Genomic DNA, 15000 nt, shown 5'->3' with positions numbered 1-15000 from the left:
CATGTTAATCCTAGTTGGTAATAACCCCGCTAAACCCCACCCCCTTTCTTCTAAGCTGTAAATAATCAGGGTTTTAAAAGTTAAATTAATTGGCGTATCTGTTTTCTTTCACATTTCCCTTATTTTTTACTGTTATCTTAGTGTCATATATCAAGAGCTTCATACACAATTAACCAAGGGAAGAAAAGAGTGGAGTTAAATGATGTCCCCATATGCTAACCATTTAGGACACTGTACAATGCTAAGTATGGATTTGAACAATTATTTGTAGAAGAACTTAACCCATAGATAGCGGATGGCACCGTGCCATACAACATAAACTCGCCACATGACTGTATACATATTTTATTAAAACCGCGACCAATGGGTTAAGTATCAAAAATGGATATAAAATTCTACAACTTTCTTTATGATATACATATTTAATAGGACTGTTTCCCTGAAATCTGATATAAAATTCAAGTATATATAAACATAAGAGTCCACACTCATATACACAGTATTTTAACAGGTAGTCTTTAGGAATAAATTTTAAAAAATTGATTAAAGTGTAAGTATCAATACATAGTTTATGCATTCTACTTCAAAGGCTTTTCAAGGATGTGTTCCAGTTACTTAAGTTGGTCTTGTACTTACTTTTTCTTTGGAAATAATTTTTGATGTTTCAAATATATTTCCTCAGGGTGGTGAGGTATTCAAAGAAACCATCACAGCAAACATATCAGATGACTCGGTGGTGCTGGAGTTTCCACAGAGTGATGGTACTTACGTTACACAGCTCATTGACTTCAAGCAGGTAAGTTCGTTCCCAGATTTTGTCAGTAATTTCTTTTCAGGGAAAGAATTAAGATAATAATGATTGGTGGTAAATTGATCGTATATATAAGCTTTTCTTCTTAGAATAACAATTTAAAAGATAACGATTCAAAGTAAATCCTGTTTACGGAAATTCACAAACAGTATAAAAGTAGTTACATATTACCTTTGTAGTTACGTATTTTATTGTTTGAAAATAGAAGTAGAACTGTATATTTATTTTATATGCCAAAAAGCAGAAAAAAGTTTAGATTCTTTTAACATCTTAGCAGCAGTCACCTACAGTGCAAAATGATGCATTTTGATTTTGTTCCTTTTTCCATTTTTTTTTAACAGTACCTCTACTGTCTCTTCTTTATTAACCTTTTAAGCAATCAAATACAGACCAAGACTACCATCAAAGACACAGATATAGTTTTTTTTACCCCAAAATATCTATACATCATGTTGGCTATTCTACTGTAAATATTTTGCTGGATTTCATTAGTGTGTTGATCTACTTCAACATATGTAGATGTATGTACAATATTTTTGTACATTTTTGCATTAGATAGTGATAGTGATATATTGAGCATTCGGTATGATGCCCTAGTTACACAACTGATGTGTAGCTTGTATTTGAAGAAAAAAAATAAGTGCAAAAAAGATTCAACCCCTCAATGTGCCCACTGAGGAAAAAACAAGAGCAAACAAGCTTTAATACATTTCTGAAGCTAATTGACTAATACTAAGACCAAGGTCTTGCTTCCTTTTGCATCTCTCACTTTCTTCCCTTATTCTGGAAGGAGAAACATGTAACATTATTTCAATGGTCTTGTAAACTGAGGTTTCCTCAGTAATGTTATTAATTACTAATAATTCCATGTATTTTTATCCTGTCGTTTCTGTAGGAGTTGCAAATCTTCAAGGTGATCGTCCTGGGAGAGGAGGAATTAGGGCAGAGTCAGTTCCAGGTCATGTGTTTTATTATGAGGTTCTTCAAGAATAATTTCATATCTTCGGATGCCATGTCTAAATTGCGACAAGTAAGTATATATTTTTTCCCTTTATGAATAGTATCCTCTGGTTGGAAATATAAAGTAATTTGAAGAAAAAATTAAGATTTTCTTTTAAAAGATAAACATTATGTTGATTATCTGAACATACAAATCTTCTTTTAAAATATTATAATCTATTAATTTAATGCAATTTTATATATATATTTTTTTCTTCTTTTAAGAAAGAACCTGCTTTTATTCACATAGACCTCACAGTTAAGATTTTATAGCTTTTTCTTCTTTGGATATATATATAATATATATATATATATATATATATATATATATATATATATATATATATATATATTATATATATATATATAATATATATATATTATATATAATATTATTATATATATAATATATATATAATATAATATATATATATATATAATATATATATATATATATATATATATATATATATATAAATATATATATATATATATATATATATATATATATATATATATATATATATATATATATATATATATATATATATATATATATATATATATATATATATATATATATATATATATATATATATATATATATATTATATATATATATATATATATATATATATATATATATATATAATATATATATATATATCTATATATCTATATATATCTATATTTATCTATATATAATATATATATATATATATATATATATTATATATATATATATATATATATATATATATAATATAATATATATTATATATATATATATATATATATATATATATATATATATATGTATATATATGTTTTTTTTTGTTGTTGTTTTTTTCCCGTTCCTCACATCAGGGAACTAGTTCACACCACTCACTTTTCTTACCTCATTGATTGGTGGAGACAAAGCAGTGCTAATCAGCCATTTTCTGAGCTCCTCATATCAAGTACCATATTCTGATTTACTTCTTTATCTTTTTTTGGAAGAACAGGACTGGTATATGCAAAAGGTCCTAGACATTTCTTTGATAGATTTAAAGACTGGAGTGTCCTAAAGTAATTTCTGACTCCAAGATTCTCATACAGATTCATATTGTAATAGTGGGAGCATCTTATTCCAGTGTGTTTATATTAGATAATTTACTTCAAGAATGGACCGGAATTATTGATCCACACTAACCACACAATGGTTTAGAAAAATTACTTTGAGTATTATGTGAATTGTACCAAGAATATATTCCCAAGTAGATTGCATCAGTTTTTCCTTTCCATTTAACAGAAAAATCCTGGCACAGTAAGATCCCCTGAAGAAGACCGTGGCACTGAAGAGGTGGAGATGGATGTGAGTGTGGATGTTGCTGGAGCAGGCATTCTGTCCCCTCACATCCCGCACATGTGTGCACTGGCTAGCACATCTACATATGCCTCAGACAGAGATATAAAACTTTGGGCCAAACAAAGAGGAGGTAGAGTGTTTCCTTTACTTGGTTTCATGGATTTTTTTTTCACCCTCTATTTCTCCATATTTAGGAACTTTAACCCATTGGTCGCAGTTTTAAATAAATATTTGTGCAGTAGGATGGCTGGTTTGCATTGTCTGGCACAGCGCCATCCACGTCTATGACCGACTCTGCCTTTGCAGCAAATCATGCCATCTGCTGCTAATGGGTTAAGAAGACACCATGCAAGATTTAAGGACATTGCACTAGAAAATATTCAGAAGAAATGAAAAAAAGGGGAATACTGTATTTGAAATGAAGCAAAGTAAAGTTGGATTCCTTTATGATATATCAACACTTAAAGTACATATGGACATATTTACTGTACTATATTTATGTACAGTTCATTTTCTTGTCTGGATTGAATTAGAGTAAATAGAAGGGATTGTTTTGTTAATTTTGCATTAGATAATGATAGTGATATATTAGCAAAGTGATGAAGGAGCATTTGGTATGATGGCCTAGTTACACAACTGAATAGCTTGTATTTTGAAGAAAAAAATACAGTGCAAAAAAGTTTTAACCTCTCAATGTGCCCACTGAGGTCAAAGAGTTAAAGAAAGACAGGAATGCTTGAGAGCAGACTTCCAAGTAGTTGATTACCATCAAACTAAATCCTAGTTGTCTTTAATAGTGTCTCATAGATAAGGTCTGTTAATTATTTTTATCTTTTCTGTTGTTTGATACTTGTGTCTTGTTGCCTTTTTTTTATTATAACTGTAGTTATCACAATTATCTGTCAGTTCATTCACCTCCCTTGTTTTGTTTTCATTTTTGCTGCTTGGTATTCTTTTTTATTTTTCTTTATTTCTTTATTTTTTTTATGTGAGGAATATCAACATTGGAAAGTGCCAACCAAATATTAGTCTTTTGTCACTAATATCTGTTTATTCAGGGGATATTTAATGTTTGTGACATAGGCTCAAAAGATATAGATATTAATTTTGATTGTCTAGATAGTATTTAAAAGTTGTATTCTCTTTAAAACATCCATTTCTCTTTCAATTTTTTTTTTTTTTTTTTCCATTTCTAACACCAGTTTTTTCATATTGCAGAATTAGACGGCGATTGGTCTCTAGTCAGTGATGCAACACACCACCTTCCAACAAGAGGTGTTGCTCGCTGTGCTGATGGAGGCAGAGATCTCTCAAGCCCTTGTGCCTGTCATTACCAAGTGAGCAAGATAGAGTTCAGTCACTAATTTTATTAGTCTTTAATTTCATCCACATTTATTATCTGGTTTAGAACAGTCCTGAATATTTTTATATTTGAGTCATGTGCACAGTTTGCACAGTTGATGGCAGAAAATATATAGATATATCCATGAAACAAGTTAATTCTGGAAATGGGATGATTACTATAGAGATTTTATATATTTGGAGCTTTTATATATTTAGAGCTTTTATATATTTAAAGCTTTTCAGTTCATTTAGTGCAATATTAGTAATATTTATTTGTAACCTAGGTCAAGAGTAAGATAAGTCTGATTGTAACATAGACAAGGTATGTAAGAGACTATACAACAACAACAACAACAAAACTCATTTCTTATCTGTAATAGTGAGGAAAAAATAAACCTTTATATCAGCGGAACCTTCATTTTGTATAAAGCAAGATGAAAAGGTAAGACAGGCTACAGTACGAAGAACCACACTCTAGCAAATTTTGTGATTTAGATATTTTGTGAAACACTTCACATACAGCCTCAGTGACATATATACACGAAAAATAAGTTTCTTTGATTTTTTTTGATTTTTTTTTTCAAGTATAGATATATCATATGACTCTTATCTTTGGATAGTTCTCATATCATTCCCACCACTGAAGTATTAAACTGACTATTTAAGTGTTTCATGTGTCTGTTTTGGGATTTATACTTTAGGTATTACATGACTTTTGATGTCACTACTTATTATTCCTAGTTCTTGAGGGACAGTCAGTGTTATTTCCTCAGCTACATAAAGATCTCAAACTGGTATCATGCATTGACTGATTAATACCAGAAACATGACCTGTCCAATATTTCAGGTCAATTATTAGGCCTCACTTGTCTCCCCATTCCTTTACTATCATCATCATCATTAAGATCATCATGATGATTATAAGATTCTTTTTCTTAACCCTTTCCCGACGGGGCACTCGCTACGAGAAGACCCCTATGCCGGGCGATTGCAATATTGCATTGTAATCGTCACACTGGCATGACGCCCCGGCATCGGGAGTTTGGCTGTGTCACACGAGTGTGACGCACCGTCGTCATAGGGTTAATTCAAAGAATAGGGTAGATAGATAAGGTAGGTCAGGTAGACCTAGCAATTGGTTCCTTGGTGACATCTATAGACCCATATATGTGTAAACCAAAAAAATGAAACAAAACCATAAATAGTAGGTTACTATATAGCATATGGTATATATATATATATATATATATATATATATATATATATATATATATATATATATATATATATATATATATATATATATATATATTATTTAAGCAAGCCAAGTTATTGAAACGATTTGTTCTAGGTTATATCAAGTGCATTCAGTCAGCAAGTGAGGATCATAATCAGGAGATAATTTTTCCACATTTTCTCAGAAAAGACTGTAATTGTAGAATCACTTTGGTTCAGACTTATCTGTGGGAATAGCTCCTTGTCTGAAAAGGAAATATGTACAACTATTTTTCACACTCTCATCTTTTGCTTCTTTATTTGCACCTGCAGTAGCATTATATTTCCCTTGATCTTTATGGCATTGATATTGATGTTCCTGTCTGTCTGAGGGACAGATGATTTAGATTAATAACAAGCGTGTTGGGCAGTAGTTTTTCAACAGACCATAAGGCTTTGTGATTGACAATAATTTAACCATCAGAATAATATTGACAGTCCTTAACCCCCCATTGACTCCAGGAATGAATATTTTGAAACATTTTAAGACTAATGATATTCTTAGGGTAACATTTTGAGCAGAAGGGACAACTTTTCTGCACTATTTAAATTTAAGTTTTATTCTTCTCATAAAATTTTATTTTGTTTTCCCTTTTTTGAGGTGTTTATTTGTGTATGTTGAGGTAAAGTTGAATGTAGATTATCTAAAATCATTTTTTTCAATTTCAGGTATGTATTGCTTGGTATCCATGTGGCCTGAAATACTGCAAAGGAAGAGACAACTCTGGGAAAGCTGTGTCCTACCGCTGTGGTATCCGGACGTGCCGGAAGTGCCGTAATTTTAGTTATTTTGTACCACAACGTCAGCTCTGCCTGTGGGATGACTAGTGCTGTTACTCATGTATTAGCCATGCCAGAATGATTGGAAATTTATTTATTCGGTTATTGATATACTGCTATTCGAAAATTAGAGTTTGGACACTTGCAACCTTTGTACTTTTGGTGTTGCAAATTTTTAGTGGATTTGGATGCAATATGCTTTTCTTCTCTTAACCCAGGTTTTTAAACTATTGCATGGGTCAAAGTTTTGTAGGAGAAGCAAAAAATTAGTTGAAGTTCAGTATTGGTTATGAAATACTCAGAATGCATGATTTTTTTACAGGCAAGCATAGACTGATTGCATGACTTGTTGCCATAACTGCCATGTTTTTTATATCTATAAATGTAAGAATGTACTCCGTAACATTACCGATGTGTATTATAATCGACAATCTTTTTTGTAGAAATAAGCTTTAACAGATTGATTGACAATGTGCTATGATGATATGTCTTAAGATTTGTTTAAGGAGAATTGAAAACTTAAATCTTGCTTTTATTATAGTTTATTACAGAATAGAGGAATTTGATTGCCATATATGTGCCATATATATTTCCCCCTAATTGTTCTTAGTTCAGTGGGGAAAACAGACAGTTCCTTTCTTTTTATTCTTAGAAAAGATTTTAATATGTGAATTTTTTTATGTATAGATATAAATATTTGGTATAGATATTTCATTATTATGCTTGAAATGAACTACTTTTTCCTATTTTGATATTTTGACAGATTATTATTTTTTTGTGTGTGTGAATTTTTATACCATGCATAGGGATAATAGGATATATATATAGGGATTAAAATTCTATGTCTATAAGTTTACTGTAGATAGGACAGAAATTCAAATTATTTAACTATTTTGTAAATAGTTTGTGCATATAAGTTCTTAATGTTTGTTCCGTACTTCCATACAGCAGGTCATTACTAGTTACATACCAAGTGCCATAAGCTTTATTTTACTTGCTACTTTTGTAAAGTAGCTATATCATAAGTATAAGTTTGTGAGTTCTTCAACCTATTTTCTGGCAATTATATATTTATTATATACATTTTTTATACATGCATATCAAAGTACATACATATACATAAGTAAATATAATTCAGAAACAGTCCTTATATTTATGGGCACTTAAAGCTGTGGAAAATTAAGTTGAAATATTTCTTTACAAAAACAAATTTTCTTAAATAAAGAAGTGCTATAAAACATTGTCTTTTTTTTCCTCCTCGTCCATAAGCTCTCGGGAATTGATGTTGTAATTGATCGATAAGGTGAAGGATAAGTACAATCACCTTGGTTTTACTGTTAATAAAACAGGCAGTAATGTAACAGAAAAAAAATTGTGATATGGAATGAAAGCAAGGAATTTCTTGTTAGGAATTGTACCATGAATCTAGGAAAGACTACCTTTCAGAATGGTCAGCCAATGCATTAGACAGTGCAAAGGCTGAATAGCTCTGATGTCATTGGATATTGCAAAGCAGGTAGTTTTGCAGGGCTGTGATGTGATGGTAAGTCTGTGTGATAATTTTGTTGATATTTTGGTCATCACTGCAAACCACTTCTCATTCGTTAACTGGAGATCATGGTATCAAAGTGTTTTCTCTTAATTCCACTTCCAGAATGTGGTTTTGTGGTAAACTGTACGATTGAGGTAGAGAATCTATTTTAAATCTTTTGTGGCTGTGATTTGTAATAGTTCCTTTTGAATCCAATTTCACTTTTGCAGTCATTCCATTCTACATTCAAATAGTACATAAATATCTGGAACTATGATGCATCATAATCACAATTGTACCTGATTAAAATGCAAAATATAGATGAAGATTAAGCATTCTTGCCAGCTTGATCTTGGAAGATTGGGCCCTGAAATGTTGCTGAATATCTAAAAATAATCTAAAAAAAAAACAAAATAAATAAATAAAATGACTAGGACATTGGATCTTAAAAATGTCTATCCACTTATTTAGTTCGAAGGCTATGAACGTACCCCATAGTAGACTACGACACGCATTTGGGTAACCTTCGAATGCTGACGATAAAAGTATGCAAGATAACTGTTTTTAGAAGTGTTGTAAAAAGGCTAATTGAATGTCAATACTTAATATTAGAATAACAAACTTTAACATATAGAATTTACCTTTGTAGTGTACCATGTTTAAATTTGCTAAAATAGGCAAATTTCATTGAAGACATGGAAATCAAGTACAAAATAAGCCAATTATACTCTGGAAACAATCAGTGAACAGCAGATTGATCCCCTAAAATATTCAAAGAGTAAGCTAATCTGCTATTTTTCTTTAAATCTATTGTATAAAATGACAAATATTATGAATAGAATGCATTTTTCAAAAATTTATAATGTTGTTAACCAGTTCCCTTAAGATTGCTTTATAATCTGGCTTTCAGTAGAGTGGCCCAACAATAACCCTTAATTAAATAAGGGGGATATATTGTATATGATATATTACATAAAACATGGTATATTGTGTAGGATATAACATATTGGTTATATAGTGAAGGATAATTAGTCTCTGAACAGTATTGAACTTTTTATTTCATTTCCATACAAAATTTCTCTCAAACTGGAATGTGACAGCTCAAACAAGACTATATTTTCTCTATTAGGAAAATAAAATAAAACTTCATACCACACATACAATGGTAAAGTAAAATAAGAGAATACAATTTCAATGAAAAAAAGAAAAAGAAAAGTGAAATTATATAAATTTCATTATAATGCTACAGATGAGCTGTGACTAATGATAAATAAGGAATACTTTTCATATATATGAATTTCTTTTTCATAGAATAACATTATTTAAATACATTTTATACTGCATAATGTATAACACTTATATTTGTATAAATTGTACTATAATAAGCTTACAAATTAGTAAAATATGAAAAAAGCCTGGATGGACAATTATGGTTTGATATTGTATCTATGCTTTTAATTCTTTGATAACTAAAACCGTGATGTGTTTAGAAAATGCCTCACTATAGGAATGAACCAATGGTGCTAGTCATCACCTAACAAGAGAGCATTTTATTCGGACTTCATACAGATCTTGAAGCAGTTCATCTTGCTTTGAGATTTGGATCTAATATGACCAGCTCCTATGCTATAAAATGGTAGCAACATGTTACATACATGCTACATTTATGGTCGTTTCATCGGCTTTAATCTATTATTGGTGAATATTCTGCAGTTCTACAAATTCTGATTGGAACAGTTCTAGGCATACCACTGCCAATACATTTTTTCATTTTTAATCTATTTTTTGTATAAAAGAAATTCTCCCGCTATCCTTTATTGGAACATATTAGAAACATGATGAATTATGTCGAACTACATTTTTAAATGAAGTGAAAGTGAAAGACTGCAAAGACTGCTTTTACATGTGGCGAGTGTTGCCGAAGGACATGCCGGACTGAGTAGCACCCTTGTTGGAACCGTACTGGAGGTTGACGATGCCCTCGGAGGCCCTGAGCTGCTCGTCGCTGAAGTGGCGGACGTTCTTCTCAGATTCCTTTGGGCCGATGGAAGGCTTTCCGAACTGAGATCCCTGAAATAGGATGAAAAGAACACTGTATTCTTGTCTCTTGTATATGAATTCTACATGGAATTATTAATATTATTATTACCAATTAATATAATGTACATCGTGTGATTCCCGACAAATATAAATCATACTCAGGATAACGTTTCCGTTTCCGGTACAAGTGAAGTGAAGCCATTCGGCATCAACTCTCACACAAGTCGATGACCAAACTTCAGAGAATACAAAACTAAAAGGCATCACACAGTCCTACATACCTTCCTGCCTAGAGACTGCAAGCAGATAACAACAGAGTTGAGGTTCTGTCGTTCCCAGAGGTCGACCGTCTGGAAAGTCTCTTGCGTGGGCACTCCGCAGGCCTTGGCACCCTCCACGAAGGCATTGATGTTCTCCATGCACTTGAAGGCCATGGCGGAGGTCTGGATTTTCTTGATCTGGCCGGGCTTGAGGGCGTTAATCACCCTGGTAATAGCAAAGGAAATTAGTTAGATCCCGTCTGATAGACTGAAAATAATAACGACCAATAAAAAGTAAAATTGTATTACTAGACTTCAAAATTTAAACGGAATACTTTTCAAAAAAGGGAAGCAAAAAAAAAATATATATATTAGTCTTTCTACAGAGACAAACTCTAAAAGCCCGCGCACGAATCATCAAACTTTCCCGGCGGAAATCGTATAATCAAAGTGATACTCGCTAACGCCGGGAGAACTTACTGGCACAACAGCTGTCCGTTCTTCAGGGTTTCGTAGAAATTGTCGGCGTCGCCAGACTTGTTGATGTCGGCGCTTGTGATTACGGCAATCCATTCCAAGCACTCGGCGGCCTGCTCCTCGCTGTACTTTGCGTTGACCTGTTGGGAGGAAAACATTTTTGTCTGAGGAATTCGATAACAGAAGAAAGCCAATGATGACCGAATTACCACGTCTGTCGACGAATAAAGAAATGCGTAAAATAATGACAGGCTTGCCTTACATAATTACAATTGCAATTCCAAGATATTCTTATCAGGCAGCAAGCAACGCGATTAAGAGAAGTCGACCCAAAACACAATTCTAGGGACGGGAAGAAAATCCATAGATGATGCTCCATCTGCTTTAAGCCAAAGCCAAAGGGGCTGCCGACAAACGGGAAGATTAACCTTGTTTTCCTTTAGTGCACCTTTAACATCAACGGTCGAGTTATACTGTTGGCAGGGTTCACATTTCCGGTTGGAACTGCTCTTCTAAGCAATATTAGACAAAATATATACTTGATACAGCTATGAACACCATAAAACCAAAGACAAAACTATTCTCCCCTAAAAATAACTATACGGCGCTTTAGGAATACAAAATTAATTTGTAATAACTCACCAGCGCCAGGTATAATTCATAACCCAACACTGCTGTTATGACGATCTGGTTTTATTTTCAAGCAAAAACGACAATGTTTGGTTTCAGTTCATGCAAAAATCATGCAAACGAAACAACGGCCACGGCTCAGACGCCATAACAAGGAAGCGGACGTGAGGCCCAGGCCGCTTCCATGCACTCTTCATGCTCCCGTCTTTATAGGACACTCTTTCAAGCAGAGAAATCATTCTTTCACTCGGATTTTCTATCATAAGAGATAGAAGAAAGCAAAATAGGAATTTAAATTAAACAACAAGCGCACATGAAACCGCCTCCGCCTCGCTTCGTCTCGCGGCAACCATGTTCACAGGTGTTCATTTGGGTTCAGGCGAGAGATGACGTCACCCTCGCACTATGCAAGGGTACCTGAACATAACCTCGTTAACCCTAAGGCTCTAGACGACGCCCATCCACCTAACCGTGGGTGTGCCAATGAGGCCCCCTACCCCCACCCCCACCCCCACCCGGTAAGACATTTACTCGCTGAGGGAAGGACACAAGATATGGGGGAGGCGGATGGTTTCAAAGTCTGCAGCATCGAAATACGGTATAAAAACCCTCGGTCATTAAGCAGCAATGCGATGTAAGGACCCCTAAAGCGACGCGGCGAAAAACCGGTCTGTGTTCGGTACAGCACCGCGTACGTAAACTTAATCCCACGGCCAGCTAACACCACGACTACAACTGCGTAACGTACTTCCACCTCGCTTGCCTCTGCTATCTGTCAACCAACAATGCCACACATCCGGCGCGGTCTCCTGCATGCAACATCAACGGCAGCCTCATTTGTGAACAGCCGGATGTGCTGTGCTGTCTCTTCCAACTACTTGTCTTGCCTCCGTCTGTCAGTCTGTCAGTCCATCTGCCTGCCTGCCTGCCTGCCTATCCTCCGGCTGTCGCATCTCTTCCCTCCATCCTTCCTCTTTTCCTTCTCAACTCTTCTTCCTTCGGCACATCCCTACTAAGCGATGACGTAATGACCAGTCTCCGGCAGAGGGTTTGAGGAGTGCATCCTTTCCTCTCCTACCCTCCTGCTCTCTCATTCTCTCGTTAAGAATGAGCAATGTAGTGATAATGCTTGAATACACAAACAAGCAGATGCGCTGACAAACAGATGGACTGACAAAGACACACATAAAGCGAAGAGAAAGGGTCAAAGGGAGGGAAGGGGAGGGGGAGGAGGAGGAGGAGGAGGAGGAGGAGGAGGAGGAGGAGGAGAGGGTAAAAGGGAGGGAGGGGGGGGAGCAGCCACACTGAAATGAATAAAGGTGGAAAGCCATTGTCTTGAAGCAACTCTCGAGGGGCGCACGATTCCTTTGCAAGTGGCGTCTTGTTGCAATAATCCCCCCAGGATCCCAGACAGATCGATGGGCCTCGAGTCAGGCGTCCGAGACCAACGTCCAGATCCAGGTCGTCTTGGATTCGTCTCGGAGTCGTTAAAATTCGACCCCTCGGCGGGCATCGCACTCTGGGCACGTTCGCTCGAGAGCCTTCGCCCGAGTCATGCCGTGAGGTTCGTGCCTCTCCCAGGGTCACCTTCAGCCACGGCTGCTGCTACCCGAACCGACGACCGACCAATGCCCCTTCCATGGCCGGCATCTGTTCGCCCCGAGAGGAATTCTCTGGCAGGATCCTTTTTGATGCTTCTTGCAAGCTTCGTTTATAAGACGAGGCGTATTCGCTCTAGGGTGGATCTCATCCTTTCATTACAACGAAGCACACACTCGAAGGATGTCCTTATCTTTCCCCTGGCGCAACAAAGGCTAGTCTATCCTTCAGTAAGAAAAAAAAAAACATCCTTCCCCACAAAAATGAACCTATCCTTTCTGATACAACAAAGCGTGTTTCAAGTCCACATAAGACCCTCCTCTCGCCGCGGCCTCTTTCGAACACTTTATGTGCCTGCCATGAAATCCGTTCGCATTATAAAAGGCATTCTTCATTTTCAAAGGGCACGCCGTTCAGAATGTGTTTATGTGTATATAAATAGTAAATTATGTGTGTGTGTGTGTGTTTGTGTAGGTGTGTGTGTGTGTGTGTGTAGGTGTGTGTGTGTATGTGTGTGTGTGTGTGTGTGAGAGAGAGAGAGAGAGAGAGAGAGAGAGAGAGAGAGAGAGAGAGAGAGAGAGAGAGAGAGAGAGAGAGAGAAGGACAGAGTGTGAGATAGAGAGAGAGAGAGGGACAGAGTGTGTGAGATAGAGAGAGAGAGAGGGACAGAGTGTGAGATAGAGAGAGAGAGGGACAGAGTGTGTGAGATAGAGAGAGAGAGAGAGAGAGAGAGAGAGAGAGAGAGAGAGAGAGGGACAGAGAGTGTGAGATAGAGAGAGAGAGAGAGAGAGTGTGAGATAGACAGAGAGGGACAGAGAGTGTGAGATAGAGAGAGAGGGACAGAGAGTGTGAGATAGAGAGATAGGGAAGAGTGTGAGATAGAGAGAGAGGGATAGAGAGTGTGAGATAGAGACAGAGGGATAGAAAGATATATAGAGTTAGATAGAGAGAGGGGGTATGCATATCCATTTTATCAAATTTACACACATACACACACATATGTATGTGATATATATATATATATATATATATATATATATATATATATATATATATAATGTATACGATGATACATCGTATATACTGCATATGCCATCAAATGCATGAGAAAGCCAAATCTCGTATAACACCCGAGCATTGAGCAATGAAAATGTATCGCAAACATCATGAAGTATTCATTGGCCAGCGTCTTAAGCTTTCATTGCCGGGCATAATTTTTTTTATATCTCATATCATTTATGTTTATGTTCGAAACTTAGTATTCATGCGTGCGCTTATACAGGTTTCTCCACCACGCTCTTCACAAGACCAGCCTATCCCTCCCCCCCTCCCCCCCATCCCCCTGACCCCATATTCCTAATGGTGGTAACAGAGTCGTGACCCACCCAGTCACGACTTCATCTACGCTGTGACTCATCGTTCTGTTTGAGGGACGTGAGTGAGGTAAACACACACGCCTTAAGGTGGGGTCGCCACGCCCCCCTCAGGCACAGCTTCTGGGGGTGACTAACTTATACTTAGAGTCTATGGCATTGTAGGATTGGCAGAATGGATAATTTTCAATAACGGCTTTATGAATTATGTCTCTGATGTCCTTTGCTGAGAAGTGTATTCTACATTACGGGCATGTCATTATCATTATTATTACTATCGTAAGTATCCTTTTTACGTGAATGTATATCTACACCTCTAATTCTACTTCGTTGCAGATCTCATTGCAAAAAAAAACGGAATACAATCTAAATATTTCAAATTCTTACGACCATAGCGCATAAATCATAAAGACAATTCTGACAGATGTCATGGTAAGGGTGATGGCGACTATAATCAGTAAATATAATTATCCTGAAATCAAAGCTGAAATTTCTTTGTACCAGATGTTTGATATCCTTACCCTTTACACTCA

At 35.5% G+C, this 15000-nt stretch overlaps 2 protein-coding genes across 2 annotated transcripts in view; one reads left to right on the top strand and one right to left on the bottom strand.

Annotated features, from left to right (window-relative positions):
- The window catches only part of oaf (BRICHOS-like domain-containing protein out at first), an 8531-nt gene extending 736 nt beyond the window's left edge, over positions 1-7795 (top strand). Inside the window, exons 2-6 of the mRNA XM_086541188.1 lie at positions 683-796; positions 1707-1841; positions 3102-3288; positions 4377-4495; positions 6447-7795. Coding sequence (XP_086397314.1) covers positions 683-796; positions 1707-1841; positions 3102-3288; positions 4377-4495; positions 6447-6605 — 714 coding nt within the window. The 3' untranslated portion in view covers positions 6606-7795. The remainder of the gene's footprint in view (positions 1-682; positions 797-1706; positions 1842-3101; positions 3289-4376; positions 4496-6446) is intronic.
- Positions 7796-9128: 1333 nt separating this feature from the next.
- Chd64 (transgelin calponin-3) overlaps positions 9129-15000 on the bottom strand; it is a 6973-nt gene continuing 1101 nt past the window's right edge. Inside the window, exons 2-4 of the mRNA XM_043027278.2 lie at positions 10869-11005; positions 10410-10614; positions 9129-10158 (exon numbers count right to left, since the gene is read on the bottom strand). Of these exons, the coding sequence (XP_042883212.1) occupies positions 9988-10158; positions 10410-10614; positions 10869-11005 (513 nt within the window). The 3' untranslated portion in view covers positions 9129-9987. The remainder of the gene's footprint in view (positions 10159-10409; positions 10615-10868; positions 11006-15000) is intronic.

The sequence above is a fragment of the Penaeus japonicus genome, unplaced genomic scaffold (genome assembly GCF_977035675.1).
Source record: "Penaeus japonicus unplaced genomic scaffold, GWHDUDI00000001_assembly GWHDUDI00000010, whole genome shotgun sequence".
Lineage (NCBI taxonomy): Eukaryota > Metazoa > Arthropoda > Malacostraca > Decapoda > Penaeidae > Penaeus > Penaeus japonicus.
This window is presented reverse-complemented; position numbering and strand designations above follow the sequence as displayed.